We start from the raw sequence: 19,516 nt of genomic DNA, 5'->3' as shown, positions 1-19,516 counted from the left end.
AATAGGTTCGTATCTCTCTAAATTGAAGAACTATGGTGTCTAGAAAAATTAACTCATAGAGTGTAACAGGATTCGATGGCTCTTTATGTATGCACTATTTGGTTAGCTTTTGACAGATTAACTAGAAAATGTGATGATCTAGCATTAAAACATTTCTTTATATTTATTCTGTATTGATTATATTAGCGTTTTCACAAGTTTTGTTCTAACAAGTTACAAGTATGGTCAGAGTACTAAATGTACATGAGTCTACATTATATAGAATACATCAAATCTTCTGCAGCAAATATAACGTACTATTTCTGTGAAGACAAAGCTCTTGAAAAACATAAAATATTGTGTTAACATTAATATTTGTTGTATCTGTAAAGTGAAAGTTATAGAATATCAGTACTTTTCAGAATAAATTGTCTGCTTTCACATGCTTTGTACCTTGGAAAATACAAGTTTAACTGAAGTTCATTATAGATTAGTGCAAATTTGAAAATGTCAGTTTACAATTATTTTACAGTAAAATAAGAGTTTAGAAAAGAACAGGATCCAGAAATCATTAATCTCATTTTCTATGTAAATATATAGATGCAGCACTGACTGGTAAGTTTGCAATAAATTCAAATACAATTTTTGTCTTTTATATCGCAAATCTAAACATTTTTAAAAGTTACTACTATAGCTTTCCATGCTGGTTTTTGTCCATTAAATTATTAAAAATAGAAATATAGATGGTAAATATGTTCATATGCATATGACTATAATTTGAGCTTTAACTGTAGGATAGTTTTAAAATTCACAGTGGTCAAAGAGAAATTTTTCTGACTTTAACATGCTTTTATGAGCTTTATATGTGTTGTAGTGGTTTTATCAACCTATATCCTAGAGGGCATGTTCTGTACTTTAATTAGGTGGTCACATTACCCCAAATATGTATGATTATAGCATATTAGTGTATTAATTAATGTTTCCCCAAGACACAATTGAACTTATTCCATGTGCAACTAAATATGTAGTTCTAGCGGAATACTTGCTGCAGTCACTAGACACGTTTTTTTTCACTGACTTCAGCAACCAGTTCACAGATCCAGAAGCCATGAGTGTGATTTAAATGAAAAAATTAAAAGCTTTCTACTGTTCACCCAGCATTGAAATAAACAAAATGATTTTCACTGTCTGGAGAACACAACAGAGATTCTAGCAGTGAAACTCTGCATGTTTCTTGGGAAAAAAGAGAACAGTATTTCTCTTAAGGACACACAGACGTTTGAGGTTTTGTCTACTCTGGACTCTACCCTTACTGCTATGTGCATTGGTGTGACTGAGATTCCTGGTTAAGGAATAGGCTTTGCCTATTGTATTTGCACAGAGCCATTCCTGCACGCGTTGTGTATCTCACAGGTCACTCCTCCGCTGCAGCTATGCCTCAACTGCTTCACCTCCGTGCACGATGCCTGGCACTCCTATCTACATATGCACCTGAATGCATTGCACCAGGGGRAAATGCCAGCAAATCACAGAGGGAAACTTCACTCCGAGGGAGCGGGGGATCCCATCTTCCACACATGGTGATCACTTGTTTGTACACGGTAGGGTATAATGCAGGGACGGGGATCAGCATCTATAGAGCATAACGCAAGGTCAGCATTTTTCATGTTACATTGTCAGACCCTGTTGCTAAAAGGCAGCTACTCTTACTGCACCTCTGTTGTACATGGGATTAGCAGATGGGTTTTATTTTGAGTTTTCAGTTCTTTTGAACATTTAATCACTGTTCAGGTATTGAGCTGCACTCTCCTCTGCAGGAAAACACTTCAGAGTATTTCCCTTTAGGATTCAGAGATGGAAGCCAATAGGTCAATTGGAGTAATTTTGCTGCCAATGTTCAGAAGCTGTACTTAACTGACTGTTAAGTACAGTCAGTCCTGTTTGCCTACTTCCTTTGGCATAACACATGGAGAGTCTCAGGCTATATATAGGGTTCTGGATAGATGCAGAAATTGCAAAATGGAATATGTTTTCTTACATGGACTGCAGACGAGGTAGAAGAGCTCTTCTGTTTATCTAGCAGCTCTGTTCTTTTTTCTTGCAGATCTGAGACTCCCTCTTCACTCCTTTCCTAAAGTGTGTGTACATGCATATATGCATTTAAGGACACCTTAACATTTTCTTCCTCAGCTCAGATGATCTCTTAAGAGTCATTTAAGAGGAAGATGTTTACAACATTGGAAACTAATTGTACTTTGCATTTCATACCTTTTGTATCTCTGTTTTTGTGCATTTTTCCTCTTCAGATAGAATTTACCTATTTGAAACAGTCATTGTGCAGAAAAGATGCGAATAGACTTTGCTTACTGAACTTGGCCATTTTCTCCACTTGTTGTATAAAAGAGAACTAAAGGATATTATACGTAAAATGGAAAACTGAGACTCAAGATAGTACAAAAAAGTCAATAAAAAGGCGAAATAGAGATTAATTCTACATGATCTCAATCCTTCTTTTCTACTGACTTGTTATGGACACTGTATAGACATTTAGGCCACTAAAAAGTAGACAAATCACTTTTCCTACAAATACGACACTTTGAAGTAAAAATTTTTATCTCCATCAGGTTCTGCCTCTTCTGGCTTGCGTATGTCAAGTGAGTCCTCATTGACATGCAGATAGTAACTTTTGTCGTCATAGCACTGGAACTTCACCGATTCTCCTTGACAATGCATGATGAAGAAGAGATTGTCTTCACTCAACTGTGAAATATGCCAAACAAAGAACATGTTATTTTTTAAAGTATTTTATRGGAATTCATATATGACGGCATTTCAGAGATATTGCAAGCTTGTTATATTCCGAACGGTTTCCTCCAGTGTTGTATATTCACCRTATTTATATGATAAATCTTTGGGAGTACCTATCTTGCAAATTCCATGGTGATTGTAAATGAAAAAAATACACATCTCCCTCAAAATAGTGGGTATCTCCAAACACATAGCTGTATTGCTCTGCTGCCTCAAAAACACCAGCAGTTTTCCTTTGCAGTACACCTCTCCTTGGATCGATTCTATTTTTATCTTGTTTTATTCTTATTAAGTATTTCCAGCCAGGCAAATAATGTCAAACCATAGTTCCTGATAAGCTAAAGTACCACCCTTGTCCAATTTTATAGTAAAATTAGCATGTTATASTGTCATTTAGTCTTAAACAGCTGCTCTATTACATATGTTTTCTGGATATCTCAAGTTTCCAATACTTTTCCTAGGAATCATCCTTTGATGATTGGCTATTGTTGTAACAGCCACATCCGTGAGTGAGCTCTGTGAGCTCTGTAGGGCTCATGGGCACCGCTCAGTGTGGGCTCCTGGCTGCATGAGGARGATGTTGSCAGCAGGGGCAGGGAGGGGATCCTGCCCCTCTGCTCAGCTCTGGGGAGGCCAAACCTGGAGCACTGGGGGCAGCTCTGGGCTCCCCAGGACARGAGGGACGTGGAGCTTCTAGAGAGRGTCCAGYRGAGRGCAACMAAGATGATTAAGGGACTGGAGCATCTCTYKTATSRGGARAGACTRMRKGAGCTGGGCCTGTTGTCTCTGGRGGAGATTGAGTGGGGATCTGATTAACATGTACAAGTATCTGAAGCGAGGATGTAAAGGGGATGCAGCCACGCTCTCCTCAGTGGTGGCCAGTGACAGGACAAGGGGCAATGGGTACAAGTTGAAACACAGGMRGTTCCATCTCCATGTGASGARGAACTTCTTTCCTGTGAGGGTGMCAGAGCCCTGGCACAGGCTGCCCAGGGAGRCTGTGGAGTCTCCTTCTCTGGAGATCTTCCAAACCCTCCTGGATGCCGCCCTGTGTAATGTGCTCTAGACATCCTGCTTGACAGGGATGAGATGACCTCTAGAGGTCCCTTCCAACTTGGACTATTCTGTGATTCCATGATTGCTCAGGTTGGAATTGGGACAAGAACCAAGATGCTGAGGATACCAAGGTGTCCCCTCAACCCCTGTCCAAAGCATCCAGGACCTGCCAGTGCCTGCACAGGGCTGTGAAATGAGCCATGTATCTAGGAGGCTGTGGCTGCTCAGCAGTGACCAGGAGCACAGGACAACATGAGGGCCCTTCTGGCATGGGGATCAGACATGGATTTCAACCATATTAATTAAGCCTTTATTATTAATTTCAGAGTAGCTACCAGGGTGCAAGGAATTTACTGCATTTCCTGGAGAAGATTGAGAGGGTGAGKGAATAATATCCTAACAAAATTATTTCTTGCTTTTCTTCTATGAGAGATCCTTCATAGTACTCTAATYTTACTTTCAAGTTGGTTCTAATTTGTCTTTAGGACAGGAATATCCTTAGGAAAGGAATATCTTCTAGGGACCCAATAAAGTAATGAGAAGAYAGAAATGGATTAAGAGAACCAGATTAATTCAGAAAAATAATGCAGAAGCAAGGAGAGGAATTGGTTTGGAGTTGGTTCCCTAGGGTCAGAGAGACTCCAGGGGGACCAGGTAAATGTGAGCTTGAAATCAGCTGCTTGTAAAAGTAGGTCTAGATGGAACAGTTAAAATAGCTGCTGGATCTACATGACATGATGGAGAAAAATATAGCCTTAAATGAAGAAATAATTAGCCAATTTGCTTAGTAACAAGTGATATGTTTTTACTCACTTCCCATAAGAATTTCTCAACAAACTTGCTCATGTTAGAAAAATGCTCTCACTGTTATCTTTGCTGTTAACTCTTGCACAAATGACATGCTAGTGGTCAGAGCTGCAGACTAAAGTCTTTATGAATAAGGTGCAACTAAGGCAACATTAAGTTCAACTGCTGCAGGAGATAGCTGAAAGATTAGAAATGGTATCAGGGCCAGCTGAGAAAAGAATGAATCATTTTACTCTATTATGGTAAGTTAAACAAAGGAGTTCGTGAACCTATTTGTCCCCACATGAACATAAAGTTATGAACTAAATGAGGCATTCAGTAATGCAAAAGCAAACTAGTGAAACTAAACCACCTCCTGAATTGTATCAGAGAAGCTGTGGACATTGGCCAACATGTCAGACAATTATACAGATCAAATGCCATGAAATAAAGAAGCATATTCATATTTCTTTGTCACCAGAGGTGTCTTTTCAGGCTGTACTGGAGCTTTTCTCACAAAAAATAGCAGAGCCATGATAAAAGTAGAAYTGATGTGCCAGGAAATATCTGTAGATATGGAAAACTGACAGGGTCTGATAAAAGAGGGGCTTTTGTAAAATAACTCTGGCCTTAATAAATTATATACGGTTAAAACAATGACTGCATATACCCTCAATATCTATGTAATCCTTCAGAGCGATAGGAAGAACATAACTATTAAAAATRGTCTAAACCATGTTGTAGAAAAATATTCAAAACCATGAGCTGAAGAATTACCATAGATACTAGGGGGTTTAATTCATTTACAGCTGTAAATAATTATCTGTGTATGTGGTCAATGCCTTGCTAGTCCTCTGCTCAAAACCTGAAGCAGATCAGTGGATAAAAGTAGTAAAACTATTACAATAGGCCAAAGAAGAAACCAGTGCCCAGGTGGAAGATGTAGTATAAGAAAAAATAAAAGAAGTGAGAAAAAAATGTCCCCCTAAAGGAAAAAGGATGTTGCTTCTGTATTATTTTAATTTGRATCTGTGTATTAGATCTCTTTATATATTTATACGCTAGTGTTATTGTTTTGTGCTTTATCCTTTGCTTGCCCAAGAGTTTTATATGGCAACAGGTCTCATTGCAGTGTTACTGACTAGTGATAGTTGTCACAGTTATAATGCAGCAATGCAAAGTGAGATGAGACCAAGAAGATAAAATACATAACCCATTTGGAGAGCTCTCTTTGGTAGGGGCTGCTGGCCGTGAGCTCCGTGGACCAGTGAGGGTGGCTCATTCAGGTGGACTCAGGGAGGTTACCTCCAGTTGCTGGTGTTTTATCTTGGCTCTATGTTCATAGTTTTGATGTTTCTATAAACTGTGCTAATACTGAGCAAATCAAGCAGTGGCTCCACCATGCTAGGACGAACTACAGGCTACCAGTCTCAAGCTTCTGTTAGAAACATCTCAAAGATGTTTTCATCTCAATCCCGATTAGGAGCCTTGTGCCACTTGTGTGCAATCATTCCTGGACCTGTGAGTAATAATCACTAACTTACAGAGTGCCAGCAGAAGGGGGAAAGTGGCTTGTTACGCAGGAAGTGTGGCATTACTACTACCACCAAGGCCAAAAGTTCGTCACTAAGGTAATTCCATAAGTTTCTCATTAGATTTTGGCTATTTGGAGCTTTTTTCTCCTTTATTTTGTTCTGCTTAAAAGAGCTTCTATAATAAGCTTTCTTATGGCTGGATAGCTTAGCTGCCTCACTTGGTGTAATTGCTTAGTGAGACTAACAATACCCTTAAATAAAAACTGTTGCAGCTGTTAATGAACTGTGAGAGTTGCAGCTTCACGATTTCAATCTACCTAGACAGAGGATGGGCACAGAATCACAGAATGGTTGAGTTTGGAGGGGACCTCTAGGCAGCATCAACCCCTCTGCTCAAGCAGGGGCACCTGGCACATGTGGCACAGGATGGCATCCAGGTGAGTCTAGAATAGCTCCAAAGAAAGATAACAACATAGTATTACACATAATGGGTGTGATGTGGAGGTGGGTGTTGTAATGGGAAAGACAGGAGGAGGTGCTCCTAATGACTGTGCTAGAGGTCTGGGTAGGGGCTGGAGTTCCAGTGGAGGAGAGGACAGTGTATGCTGGTATAGAGGGTAGAGCAGAGCAGAAGGTGGAGGGGAGTGTCGAGTAGAGGTGCATGAGAGGGTAGGTAGAGAAGAGGGTGCAAGGCAGGGACTAGGGTGGAAGGCAGGGACTAGGGTAGAGGGGAGGGTGGAAGGCAGAGGTGGGTAGCACAAAGCCTGGTGGCAGAATTGGCTTTTCTTTTTACACACTTTTACACACTTACTTAAGTGTGTAAACCAAGAAGTCTTTTAGAGARGGTGTCAGTCAAGAAAGGGAAGAGCAAAGGAGATTTGAAACTTAAGGCATACTGAGATCTATCAGAATTGAAGTAAATAAAAATTGAGAACTGGAGATTAAGGATATGTATGTGAGAGTTTGGAGGGAGGTAGCATACAGAGTAAAACATTATGACTGAAATAGAAGAGAAGTAGCATTAAAAGGTGACAGTAGGATAAGTACCGGAGAAGATGTGTCTGGTAACCAATTCACCCAAGTGGTAATGATTTGTACATAATAAATGTGAATAGTAAAATGTAAATGTGTAATACTCCCCACTGCTATTTCTTCCTCCACACTGTCACTGCTTCCTATCTGTTTTGCTGCCTGGGTGCCAGGGATCCAGGGCTCAGCCCTGATATTATACAGCTGTAACCTTGAATCTGGCTTCTGAATAAATTGTCATATGATGAAACAGCTAGCAAAAATATAGGGAGGATTTAAGGTTGGAGTAGTCTAACTCAGACTTTTGGGTCAGAGCAAGCCATTAACAAGAGGAAATGCTGAAAGAAACTGGACTAAAATAGATGTGGGGTTTTTTTTTTTCAGATACGACCTTATATAGCACAAGTATGTGCTTATGCTTCACCACTGAGTGATTAAGTTGTAGAAGTACTCATACTTGTCCTGAAAGAGACCCTACTACCTGACATGAAMACTAGTCTCCCCAGTGCTACTATGGCTGAGTAACAGAGAGTGAGAGACTGAGGGATGACTGGGAGTAGCTCTGAGAATAGCAATTCAGCTTTTAAAAATGTTGTATCTTAATAAATAGTGGTTGTAATCTCTGCCCCTGTCTCTACACAACTACTATCATAAGAAGCTTTTAACAACATTAAAAAAATGTTGTTATAAATCTTATTGTAATAACAACTTAATTAATAAAGGATGTTTATCGATTGATAAAGATTGGTTATTAACTTTTTCTCTTTCCAATTTTATTAGGCAAGCGGAAATTTAAAATGTTACCTGTAACTTCCTGACAGGATAATTGCAGGTCTCAGAGATGTCTGATATTTCTCATAATACTAACAGTCTTTCAATAAAAAGAAAAATGCCTGTCTTTAAAATCTTTTGTTAAAGGTTAGCAGATTATGTATTATCACATTGTTGTACCACATAGTTTTTCACTCAGTCATGAGAAGTATATCCCCACCTTACTCAACTGCTTCTGCATTTTTTTATCCTTTGAACAATGGAGGCTTAATTCTTCCTGTAAAGGATTATTCCTGAATTCCTCATTTTATTYTTCCATTTAGAAACCCAAATGATGAATAGGTCTCTCCAGGCAAGTATTCKSTCTTGCAATTCCCCAAGACTTGGAGCTTACTTTTTTTTTTTTTTCCTGTGAAAAGTGCTATAGAAAATGGCATAACTTTTCTTGAAAAAAATACGGAATACATCTTTAAGAACATTTTTAAGAATGTAGTGTGATTGTCGTAGCATATATCCTTTAAAGAGAAGACTAAAGATTGTCCAATATATTTTCTAAACCTTATTCTTTCACCTCCTATATAGAGCTAGGGATTTTTGTGGCAAGATCTTGAGCTGAAAGACCCATTGGTATTTTTCTGTCCTGATAAACATTTTTTCACATTTATTATTAAAAAAAAAAAAAAAAAAAAAAAAAGCTCCTAAATTCAGGCAGGAAACTTCGAGCAAACTTTATCAAATTTCCTCTTTTTTTTTTTTTTTTTTATATAGGACAAATGTTACAAGTTAGGTTGTGAACTTCAGCCAACTTTCAGCTTTTCCCACTACAATTTTAACTTTATGAAGTTCTGCATCTGATCCCAGAAAACTTTTGCTTACAGAAATTGGAATGATTGGCTTTTTAATTCCCCTCACTAATAAGTCAACTTGACCCTACGAAAACGATTATCAGGCACATCTTAGTTAAAATATCTGGTTTAAAATAAAATGTAATACAACTAAATTCTTTTTCTTGCATACTCACAATGTTTTATTATTTCTATCTAAAGAGCAGCCAACACAATCAAGTTTCCATCACAAAAAATGTCTTAAGAAAACAATTAGCTTTCTGCTTTCATAGTGCATTATTTTTGATTTACAATCCACTGCTGGTACAGAATTCATTCTAGTACATTATTCTTGRTTTACAGTATTTTGCTAGTATAGAATTCATTCTGAAAGTTCTTCAGGGACTCCTTATTTTTATTTTCTTATTTATAGCAAACATTTAGCACTTTCTTTTCTTGTATTTTTATTACATTCCAGAAACTCTGATCTTTGATGGACTTAACGATTCATAAAAATGCTAACACTCTTTTAAATTAACCTTTTAAGAGTTACTGATATACCTATGTTCTACATATCTCCCTGATTTTATACAAGCACAATATTGTGCAAAAAAATCATTTGGTCCTTTGAGTTTTAATTGAAGCTTTGATATTTTGCTTGGAGACCAAAAGAGGTTTTTGCATACAGAAATCAAGGCAAAAGTAAGAACAAGTTGTCCATTCTTTTTCTTTTCCCAGAGCAAAATATGAGAAATTATTTATTGAGTAATAAATAGGATTCCATTAAGCTCCACCTATTTTTACACATGTGCCTGCATGTACATTTGCCCATACACACAAAGTTTTATTTGCCTGATTATGATTACATACCTGCTCGAAGTCGGGATCATCATGCTTGCATGTTTTCAAGGTGCATCTTTTCACTTTTGAATAATCTGGTCGTGAACAGCGTGCTTTTAGGACCTGCATTTATAACCACTCAGATTAGTAATTTTGTCTTTATATTTTGGTCTGTTTTAAACCACATCATGTATTATTAACTCTAAAGAAAAATCTAATTTTTATAAAACTCATAAATAATTGAGCTCATATCCAATGATTAGATGGTTAMATTTCTATAACAATTCCGAGAGAACATTCCTATCTTGCCTTTTGCAATGCAAAATGAACAAAGAGCAAAGACAGTCCTGAAACTGTTTAAAGCCCACATTTTATCATGCATTGTGGACATGGCAGAACTATGTTATAATACAGCGACCCTGGCTGTATTTTAAACAGGGCTTTTTCTAAACAAGTTTTGTCTTCTTCCATATGCAAATTCTTGTTGAAATTAAGAAAATCATCCATATTTGACTGTAGAAAAAAGAAGGTTCCTGAACTTTTCAGTGATTTATATAGTTTGAAGTTGCCATATCTTACTTTTCAAATAAGAGCTATTTTTAATCATGGCAAGGGGCATTACCTAGTGCAATCTAATACTTAAAGGTAGGTAATTGAAAAGTAAAATCCACTAGAGTTCAACACAATTCTTTCTCTAATGCTGCAGTATACCTATCAGAGAATTCATTTATGAAAAAATATTCTCTGAGTCAGCTAAATCCTGCATAAATAGTTGTTGCTCTTGCAAGGAGAGAAAGGAAAATAACAGTGGAATAATACGTTTTAATAATAATTTATGTATCTTATAGCACACATTTCCCCAGACAATATCAGGAAATGAATTTGATGTAAATTCATCTACAAATGAAAAATAAATGGAAAACTTTGAAGATAGACTTGACAAAGCATTTGAGAATTTACTTCATCATACATAGCCAAGGTTAGATTAGCCGTCATTCTTTATCTCATACAGGTTGTGTAAACAGAACTTTTTAGACCTTTGGCCAGTTTTAGAGGATAAATTTCCTGAGGCAGCTGTCAGTAAAGATTTTAACCTGTGTTAGGCAAACTTAACCTTGCCTATTATTTTACCATAAATAAATATTGACAAGAGTGACAAAAATTAAAATGTTCCTACAGCAGAGAGCAATAGTTTAAAGCCAGTTACTAGTTGCAGCTGTAATTCCTTTTCATTTTAGATACTCTTTTCAGCATCTTGTAATCCACGTTTATTATTAGAAAATAATTCCTTCTTAATCTCATCTGTCTCCCTAGGCAGCATACCTGCTTCCCACTCCCTTTATTTCCTGCATATTTTCTCAGGAGGAAACCTCTCTCTTTGCATGGAAGTTGAAACCCAGCTTGCCTTCTGCCAGTAGTTACCTACGCAGCTGATGTTTCTTGCAATGACGCATTCCAAAAATTTCCAGAGAGCATACAGGAGATAGTCAGAAGCTTTGAAATGTAGAAGGCAGTAAGAAAAGAAAATGAATTTGAGGAAGGACTGTAAGGAAGATGTTCTATAGTGAGAAAGATTATCTATAAGCTATAAAGAAAAGTAACACTCCTTACCTTTAGAGAGAGCTGCTCTTCACCCTTGCACAACAGGACAAATTCATTGAGCTTTGATCTCTGTGTGAGGATCACCAGATTTTTAGCACCTATTTTATCAAGAGGAGAATTTTGTAATAAAACGCTTAAAACTTTTTAAACTTAAGCATAAGAAATATTTTGTAAATAGACAACATTCAAGTTCAATATATATTGATAGGCACAGGAAGAGAAATAAATATAAGCACTGTTTATACMATCCTCTTCTGTAAAGCATTGAATAATCTATTCCTTTATAAAGCCTTAAATTTAGCATATATACATATATAGGTAAATTAAAATATGCATATGAAATGCTATTATTTATACTACAAAACCATGTAATGCATATGATCATGTAATATACATATAACTAAGGAAAATGTAGGACTTTTTTCCTATTTTTTCTTGCCTGTTTTTTAAGTTAAAAGTGTTTTCAATATCAGAGTTGTAAGATGATTGGATTTACTCCTTTTGGAGATAACATTTTCTTAGCACCGGGAAATAAGTGGGTCAATAATACAGTGCAAGTAACACTCAATCTGAAAGGTTGACCATGTTCGTTGTCAAATGGTAACTAAAGTCCAAATCCCAATCTTAGATTAAAAGCAAAAACAAAGAGTAAATTAAGATTCCCTTTGTCAACTGATATGGTATACAAGAACTGCTTAAGGACTGCTGATACCTGACAAAGTCAATGACATTAATAACTATCCAGTGATGGTATAGCTGTCTCACTGGCTTTCAGATTTACTTTGAGTAATATCACTTGCACTTCTAAAAATATTTCAGGTGGGCTGAAATATTTTGAAATATCAAAACAAAAAAACCCCACTGTCTATAAGTGTGTATTAACATAACATGCTCTTGCAATTAAAGAGTTTTTTTTCTTGTTATTGAATGTATTTCTTATCCTTTGAAAGGTATGATGATTCAGCAGCACATATTCATTTAATCTGGCTGAACTTAGTTGTTCTAATCCTAGCCCTGATCTTGGTTACCTAACTTATCCTAACCATAATGCTTTTGCTAAAACCTCTGCAAGGAGTTTTGACTGAGTCATCTACTGCATGAAATGGCTCAAGAAATCCTTGTGAGAATTTGAGACGCACTCCAGGCTACTTTACTTRCCCTGCATGTTTATATGCAAATAAATCAGATAAATGTAATAGGAGGCAGAGACTAAAATTCTGCAAATTTTGATACTTTTGTGCCTTTAGTTTAGATTGTCTCAACTGCAATTGTTCAATTTCAGGTGAAGTGTGTAAGTGGCACCTCAGAAGGCAGGAGATATTTCACATGAATGTCATAAGTGTATCTGATTTATGTGTAAGAATGGCAAAAAAAGAGCGATGTGAAAATCCAGAAAGTCAACCAATGACATTAATATGCATTAAATTCACTATTCTCAGCTTTCTCTGTTTTTAAAGTTTATTGCAAGTTGCTTATACATTGTTTAGTCAGAGCAAATTTGAAAGAGTCTAACTTTCTATATGGCCCTCGAAAAGTTGAAGYATTATGTATAAAATCACAGAGATTCCTTACTTTGCTGCAATAATTTTGTTTCAGCTTGAGTCACTTGAGTCTTACCACAGACGGTTGATTCATTACTTGTGAACACACTTAACCATGCAATATCTAAAATAAAACATATTCAATAAAGGTTAGGAATTGGACAATTATTCTTCAACTCAAAAGCATCAGAAACATTTAAAGAATTATTTTAAGGCGTCATCTGAGAAACTGTGTAATAGTAATAATTATCAACTTTGATTCTTGCAGGTATCAGAATTCATAAAGTCCTGACCAGAGTACAGCTAAACTTGTACATATGTATTCTCAAATTTGTAATAAATATATTACAATGAATAAGCAAGCTTGTGTGTGATTKTCCACATATATATGGACATCACATAATTTACCAGATTTTTTTTTATTCAGGTACATAGGTATCTTCCACACCTGGATGGTAACCCTAAAAATCCATTCACAGGCTACTCTTATATAGTTATTTTCAAGTACCATTTTTATTGCTGTCCAAAGATCTGCAATACCAATTGACAGTTATTCTAGAACTGTSCCATATATAACTCTAGAAGTTATCCCATATATAAGAGATTCTGTGGAAGATAGAAAGCATGCTTAAATACATTGCTGGTCACTGTAGTTGTCATTGCTCACAGTTTAATAGTATCAAATTCCATAATTTAGTTTTTAAATACATCAAACAAGTCTTTCTGTGCATTTATCTGAGGAATATATAAAGAAGAATACAGCATTACTGTAAAAGATGAATTTCTATAAGAAAATAACATCTCAACAAGTAAGTAGCTATCTTAGAGATGTAAACTTTCAKATATATATATTGGTTATAACTTTTGCTTTTTCTCCCTACTTATATATCATTGTAAACTGGCTAATTCTCCAATATATGCATTCATTCTTATTTGAGTCTTCCCTTCCAAAAACATACTCTTTGACAACTGCTACTGTGCTGTTAGTTTTGGTATCATTTTTCATGTGAATTAGAGGAGCTCTCATTGAGGCAATAGAAGAGTTCCATGAAATATATATGAATCCCTCAAATTACAATAGTTTCTTGATTTCTTCTTCATCTTGCCCTTGTCCCTGAGGATTACCTTTGCTTTTCACCTCTTAAAAGGCAAACATGGAGATTATACCCTTAACTCAGAGAACAGCAAACAAGTAAATTGACTTCATTTAAGTGTTATGTACCTGTTGAACCTGGAAATAAGTTATCTCTTATCACCATGAGTACTTCATAAAGAGGCAGTCAAATATTACCTTTACTGCCTGACAGAATGGAAAGCATAATGGTACATTCAACAAAGCCCTATGGTACTATACACACAGCTCATGAGTTTTGGTATAAAAAGCACACTGTACCTTCGTGGGATTGTGAATCCTTGGTGCATATTTCATGGTGACCATGTTCATCTAAATCAAAGTGCACAGTTCTTGAATCTTCTGTCAGTATGTAACATTTTACTGTTTTTCGTAGACTAAATCCTAATCATAAACGAGTCTTAATTAGTTCTARTATAAACAGAAACACAGCACAATTCCATAAAAATGTATTTTTATAGCGACCTTTGATAATCTCTGTATATTTCACAAAAATTAAATATACTTCAGAGCAGTAGAGCAACAAAAAACAACAACAATTGGGCGGGCTTAAGCAGGTCTTTTGCAGGGGTTGCTGGTTCTTCAAGAAGGTTGACAGAGCACCTATGTTTGGAAAACTCTCTCAGGGAAAAAAGGAAATGTGTGACGAGCCTTGTGAAGAATTAACATGTGTGAAACCTCAGGCTTGAAAAAGTGGCTCCCAGCTCAAGAAGAGTGGTTAAGCCTGAGGAAAAGGGACTAGAGCCAACTAGTAGAGAGCTGTGTTGGAAGAGATGGATGGGGCTAGAGGGAATGTGAGCAGGAGAGGGAGGGCCTGAGTTATCGATTGGCTGGTGAATGGACAGTCTTAGGGCAGGAACCGCAGTGCTGTGGGGAGACAGAGCCAGGGCAGTTTTGTGCAGGGTCCAGCAGCTGGACAGGACAGAGAAGGACAGAGCAGGCCAAGTTCTAAGTTTTCATTCTGAAAGATACAAAAAGCAAAGTACAGAAAGTACCTCTTTCAGTACTCTGCAGCACGGCTGTTCCCAGACTGATTTCCTATTTCATAATAAATAAGTGCTTGCCTGTTTCCTGATTTTGTCATTGAAAAATCAAATCTGCTTGCACAGAATAATTTCAGGCTGCAATAGTTATTTGAAATAGCATTTTTTTTGGATAACAGTTCTCTCTTAGAGTCAAGAAAGAGATATTCTTAAGTAAAAAATGTTAGAAGGGAAATTCAGCTATCAGAAATGTTAGACYAGGAGTCTGGGGACTGAGCATAAAAAGCAGCTCAAGCACAGAACAGGACATGGCCAGAGATTACAGTGGTGATTTCTTTCAGCTATGAGCTATCAATAAATCAGTGTAAGCCTGTCAGAGCAGTGTGTACAGAACATGCTAGAGCAACCACGGCTATCCACAGACTTTGAAACAGTGATTCCAGTATTAACATGAGTGAAAATGTATACTGCAGAGGTATAATTAATCAATAAATGTTTAAAAAGCCTAAGAGAGAAAGCATTTGCCTTAGGCAACTTTTAAACTTCTGGTTTGCTTATATGTCTGTTTGTTCACCATCACTATTGAACTCTCTCATTACTCTGCAGTTCTGGATGTTGAAAGCACATAGTTCAGCCACTTGGGTATTAAAACTCTACTGAATAACACTGCAAGGCACAGTATGTTAGAGCAAGCCTTTTCTTCCTGGTCTAGATTTCTACTCGCAAATTCAGTACAAATCTTGGAGACTGCTGAGACAATACTAGTCTTCAGAATGAGCAAGGGACAAACTGATCTTGGCCAGAAAAAAATTGCTAAGCAAAACAACAGCACACCCAGCAGCTACTAAGAGTGACATAACCTTCTGGGAATGCACGGCCTCACTGAAAACTTCATTCTCATTRCACTGGTGTAGGTCTTTTGAAACATCTGTGTCTTAGCAGGCATTTTGAAAACAAATTTGTTTCTGAGAGGCATTCTTCTCAGAAAGGACTCTGTTTAAGCTGATCAGAAACTCGGTAAATAAAGGGAACAAGACAGACTGACTATGCACACCCCGAGGAGCTAAGTCATAACCCCAGCACCAGCAGGTGTGACATGACTCATCCGTGCACAGGCAAAACCCTCCCTTCAGAGGCTTGGCAGCCTCACCTGTCAAATTCACAGAAGAGGAAAACAGACAGAGCACAGTAGAATAAGAAGCAGCGTAATTAATACACAAAAAACTCTGAAAATGGTTATAGGATAGTAAAATAATTGGGGCTATACTTCCACAAATAAAACAGTTGGCAGGCTTTAATTCTGCCTTTTTTTGTTGCCTTTCCCAGATTAAAGGCATACATTCACAGGAAAGAAAAGTTTACCTGACTTTTCTGAAACTGTCTTGCTCCTTTTCAGCAGAGATTTCTTTTTAAAAAATTGCTTTCCACGGATAGGTGGTTTGCAGGGCTTTCGGTGGCCTGAACGGAGCAGCATTGTGCAATTCCAGTAACCTGAGTAGTCTCTGCTTTTCARTCCTAAAATATAAGTTAGAATTTATCACAATATTTAATATTTCTTATCAGAAGCACATTTTAAAAGTGTATAGTTTTGATTAATAACATTTCAAGAAATTGGTATAGACTCACTCTAAGTGTAATTGCACACTTAAACAGAATGAGGGTCAGCCTCACTGGAGAATGAGATATCCTAGGAAGATGTCTTGAAGATAGAGCTTAAATTTCCTTTTCAAATAAGCTAAGTACCTTACCTCAGAGTTCAAGAAAGAGAGATTGTAATTCTGCATTCTAAAAGCTCTCACGAATCCAGCTGTTTAATTACATCCCTGGTGAATGAACTAAGCAAAGAAAGTATAGCTTTATCCTCATCCAGCTTTACACAGAATAATTTCATGCCATTTTAGGTCACAGAAATCTGACTCTATTACAATAATGTGTGAATTACTTTTAGGGCTGTCTTCTAGTCTTGTTTTCAGAATTTTCACTCAGATTTCACATTAAATAGTTACATGAAATGACAGAGATGAAAGACTTCTTTCCCTGTCAATTTTCCTCTTACTGAATTGAAAGTCTAACTAATGTTCTTTTTCACTGACTTTAGTTCTGTTCATATAACTRAATACTCATTTATGCCATTTAAAACTGAAACATCTTTGTTAAAAATAATTGATATATTTGTCGTGTTTCATTTTTCAAATATTAAATACCTTGTAGTGAGAAGGGAAAAGGTGATCTCTCGTCCTGCTGAGGCTACTTTTCCACTGACGGCTAAGCAAAAGAAGTGGGTTTTTCTCAGGTCCTGTCTAGGAGCTGCCTTCTGAAAATGCACAGCCTAGAAGGGATGGGCAAATAGTACAGGCCTGTAGACCTTGCAAAATAGTGGTGTACAATGTTAACAAAGCATCAAGATTTAGTTAAACCTAGAGATGCCCAGAAAAYAGGCAGTAAGCCCCTTGTTTGCCCATTTCACGTGTTCCCTCGTAGAACACATCTGGTGAAAATTTAAGTGCAATTCCAGCTTGACGGCACTTGAACAAAGTGTTGATCCTGAAGATCAACATTTTAGACTTTTACACCTAGRGAGGCAGTCAGGGAAGCGTCCCTGGGTCTGGCCTTCATTTACGGCAGTTATTAATGCCAGCTTAAGTTGACATTAGTCTTAAATACTTAATGAAATAAAATTTGATTTTATAAAGAGCCAATGTAATACAAATCACCCAGATTTAGTCTTGCATTATTTATACTCTCCCACCTCTGTAAGAAGGTAAGGAAAGACCATTTCTTACACCTCTGTAAGAAAAGAAGGAAAACTATTACAAGCTAAGCTTGTAAGCTAAGAGTCTGAAGAATTCCTCAAGAGGGCAGGGCTGTTCAAAATAATTTTCTCATGCATATTATTTGGACTGGACAAATGCTTGAAAAACTTGCTATTGAGAAAGACAGGAAACAACTCTTGAAATTCTAAAGTATTGTACTTAATTTTGATTGCTTTGAATTAAGAGTTATTTGAACAAGCACACAAGTTTAAAGTGGAGGAAATGCAAGTGTGTTTACAGTAAGATTGCACCTCAGGTCTATAAAATAAATACAAACTCTCTAGAATAAATGTCAAAGATGCATTGTCAAGCTTCATTGTGGTAACTTCCTTATACATCCCTTAACTCTGAAGGAAATGTAAATGTCTCTCTCCTAATAACCCCTTACTTTCACACTATGATAGATATCACCTACTCTTGCAGTTTTATTTTCACTTTTACTTGATGCCTTACATCTATTTCCTTATTCTTTTTTCCAGCTCATTTCTTCAGTTTCTTCTGCTCTTGAATTAGATATATACCATTTGAGGGGGCTTGGGAAGATCTGCAAACAGTTCTTGTACAGAAACCTAGTACCACCACTATTTGCTTTGGAGACCTGTCTGCTTTGTTTCATTTCTTTTTTGTATTTTTCACATCTGAGGTAAGTACCAGGGAAGTAGACAAGCTCAGCTTTGACTCTTTAAATGCCAAACTCAGATATAATCGAGCCCATTTCTGGCTAACAGCAAGAGGTTGTCTAGGAAAGCGTAGGGAATTTGAAGAATTTTCCTGCTACATAAACTATATTGATGCATTTCTATGAAGGCAGCACAGAAAACCTGTTAAACAACCTTTCTTGCCCTCTTTTATTCTCAGACATCATTCTTTCATCCACTAATCCTCACACATGTGATTATAAAACCAAAAAGCAAATTAAATTCAATACCTGGCAACAGGATTTAAATCCTTTGGAGTTTGTTCTAAAAGTAGCATGATCCAAAAATTATCTGACACTACACTGGCACATTTATGACATAGTACTTCAAAGACTATCTCAAGAGATCTTTTTCTTTTTCTTTTTCTTTTTTTTCTTTTTTTTTTTTTTTGGAAAGAAACCAACAATCTTATTAGTCAAAGATTATCAGTTACAATTTAACAGAAAATTGAAGGCAATACCATTATTCTATCTTTAATAAATGAGTGAGGTTTTATTCAGATCATGTAGCCTTTAAGAAATCTACAGACTGTAAACTAGACAAAAGTTCAGATTAAGAGAGAAACTTCAAAAGAAAACTTTAAAATCAACTGAAAAATCATTATTTGTCATATTCCAAATAAGTGTASGATAAAATCTTGAATTTTCCCCTCTTGCTTACCTTATGGTGGTTGTTATTGTCTTGGTTGGAATACTTCTACTCAGCACAGTGTTCAAAGCAGCTCTGTTACAACCAATTTATTGCCTGAAGACGTGGCAGGAAGCCAAACCTCTGAGCAGAAGAAAAGCCTGACATGGACCTAGTCTTTTTACCAAGTGAAAATTCATCAGTATCAATATACTTGTGGTTCTAGCTGGTGAGGGAATTCAATGCATGTTGGAAATATTTAAAACAAACTTTTAAACTGTTATTTCTCCAAGTTGCCAAAGAAGCTGTCTTCCCTGGAATTTTATGCCTATTTTTAGCCAGTATTTCTATGTGGTGCCTGTGGTGCTGCATGAATATCAGGATATTTTATGACATCAAAAAGCTGAAGAGGTATTATTAAAAATATTCCACAATCATTTCTTAAATAAGGCCTGCTTTTATTCTTTCTTCCATGGATATTTAATGGGTATA

The 19,516-nt window shown here is 36.5% G+C and overlaps 1 protein-coding gene and 1 long non-coding RNA gene across 2 annotated transcripts; both read right to left on the bottom strand.

Moving 5' to 3' along the window:
• Window positions 1-211: 211 nt before the first annotated feature.
• LOC112947584 lies at window positions 212-16,397 on the bottom strand. Its single transcript, XM_026039702.1, has 6 exons — window positions 16,249-16,397; window positions 14,165-14,287; window positions 12,803-12,895; window positions 11,240-11,328; window positions 9,659-9,751; window positions 212-2,739 (listed from the first exon to the last, which is right to left on the bottom strand). The coding sequence occupies exons 1-6, from the start codon at window positions 16,358-16,360 to the stop codon at window positions 2,560-2,562; spliced, it is 690 nt and encodes a 229-aa protein (XP_025895487.1). The 5' UTR covers window positions 16,361-16,397; the 3' UTR covers window positions 212-2,559.
• A 708-nt stretch (window positions 16,398-17,105) lies between these two features.
• On the bottom strand, window positions 17,106-19,152 carry LOC112947571. Its single transcript, XR_003249440.1, has 2 exons — window positions 19,058-19,152; window positions 17,106-17,215 (listed from the first exon to the last, which is right to left on the bottom strand). It is a non-coding gene; the product is annotated as an uncharacterized LOC112947571 (long non-coding RNA).
• Window positions 19,153-19,516: the final 364 nt, after the last annotated feature.

Source organism: Nothoprocta perdicaria, unplaced genomic scaffold, assembly GCF_003342845.1.
Source record: "Nothoprocta perdicaria isolate Ctin4 unplaced genomic scaffold, notPer1 scaffold_238, whole genome shotgun sequence".
In the NCBI taxonomy this organism is placed as follows: Eukaryota; Metazoa; Chordata; class Aves; order Tinamiformes; family Tinamidae; genus Nothoprocta; species Nothoprocta perdicaria.
The sequence above is the reverse complement of the archived record's forward strand: the minus strand, read 5'-3'. Positions and strand labels throughout refer to the sequence as shown.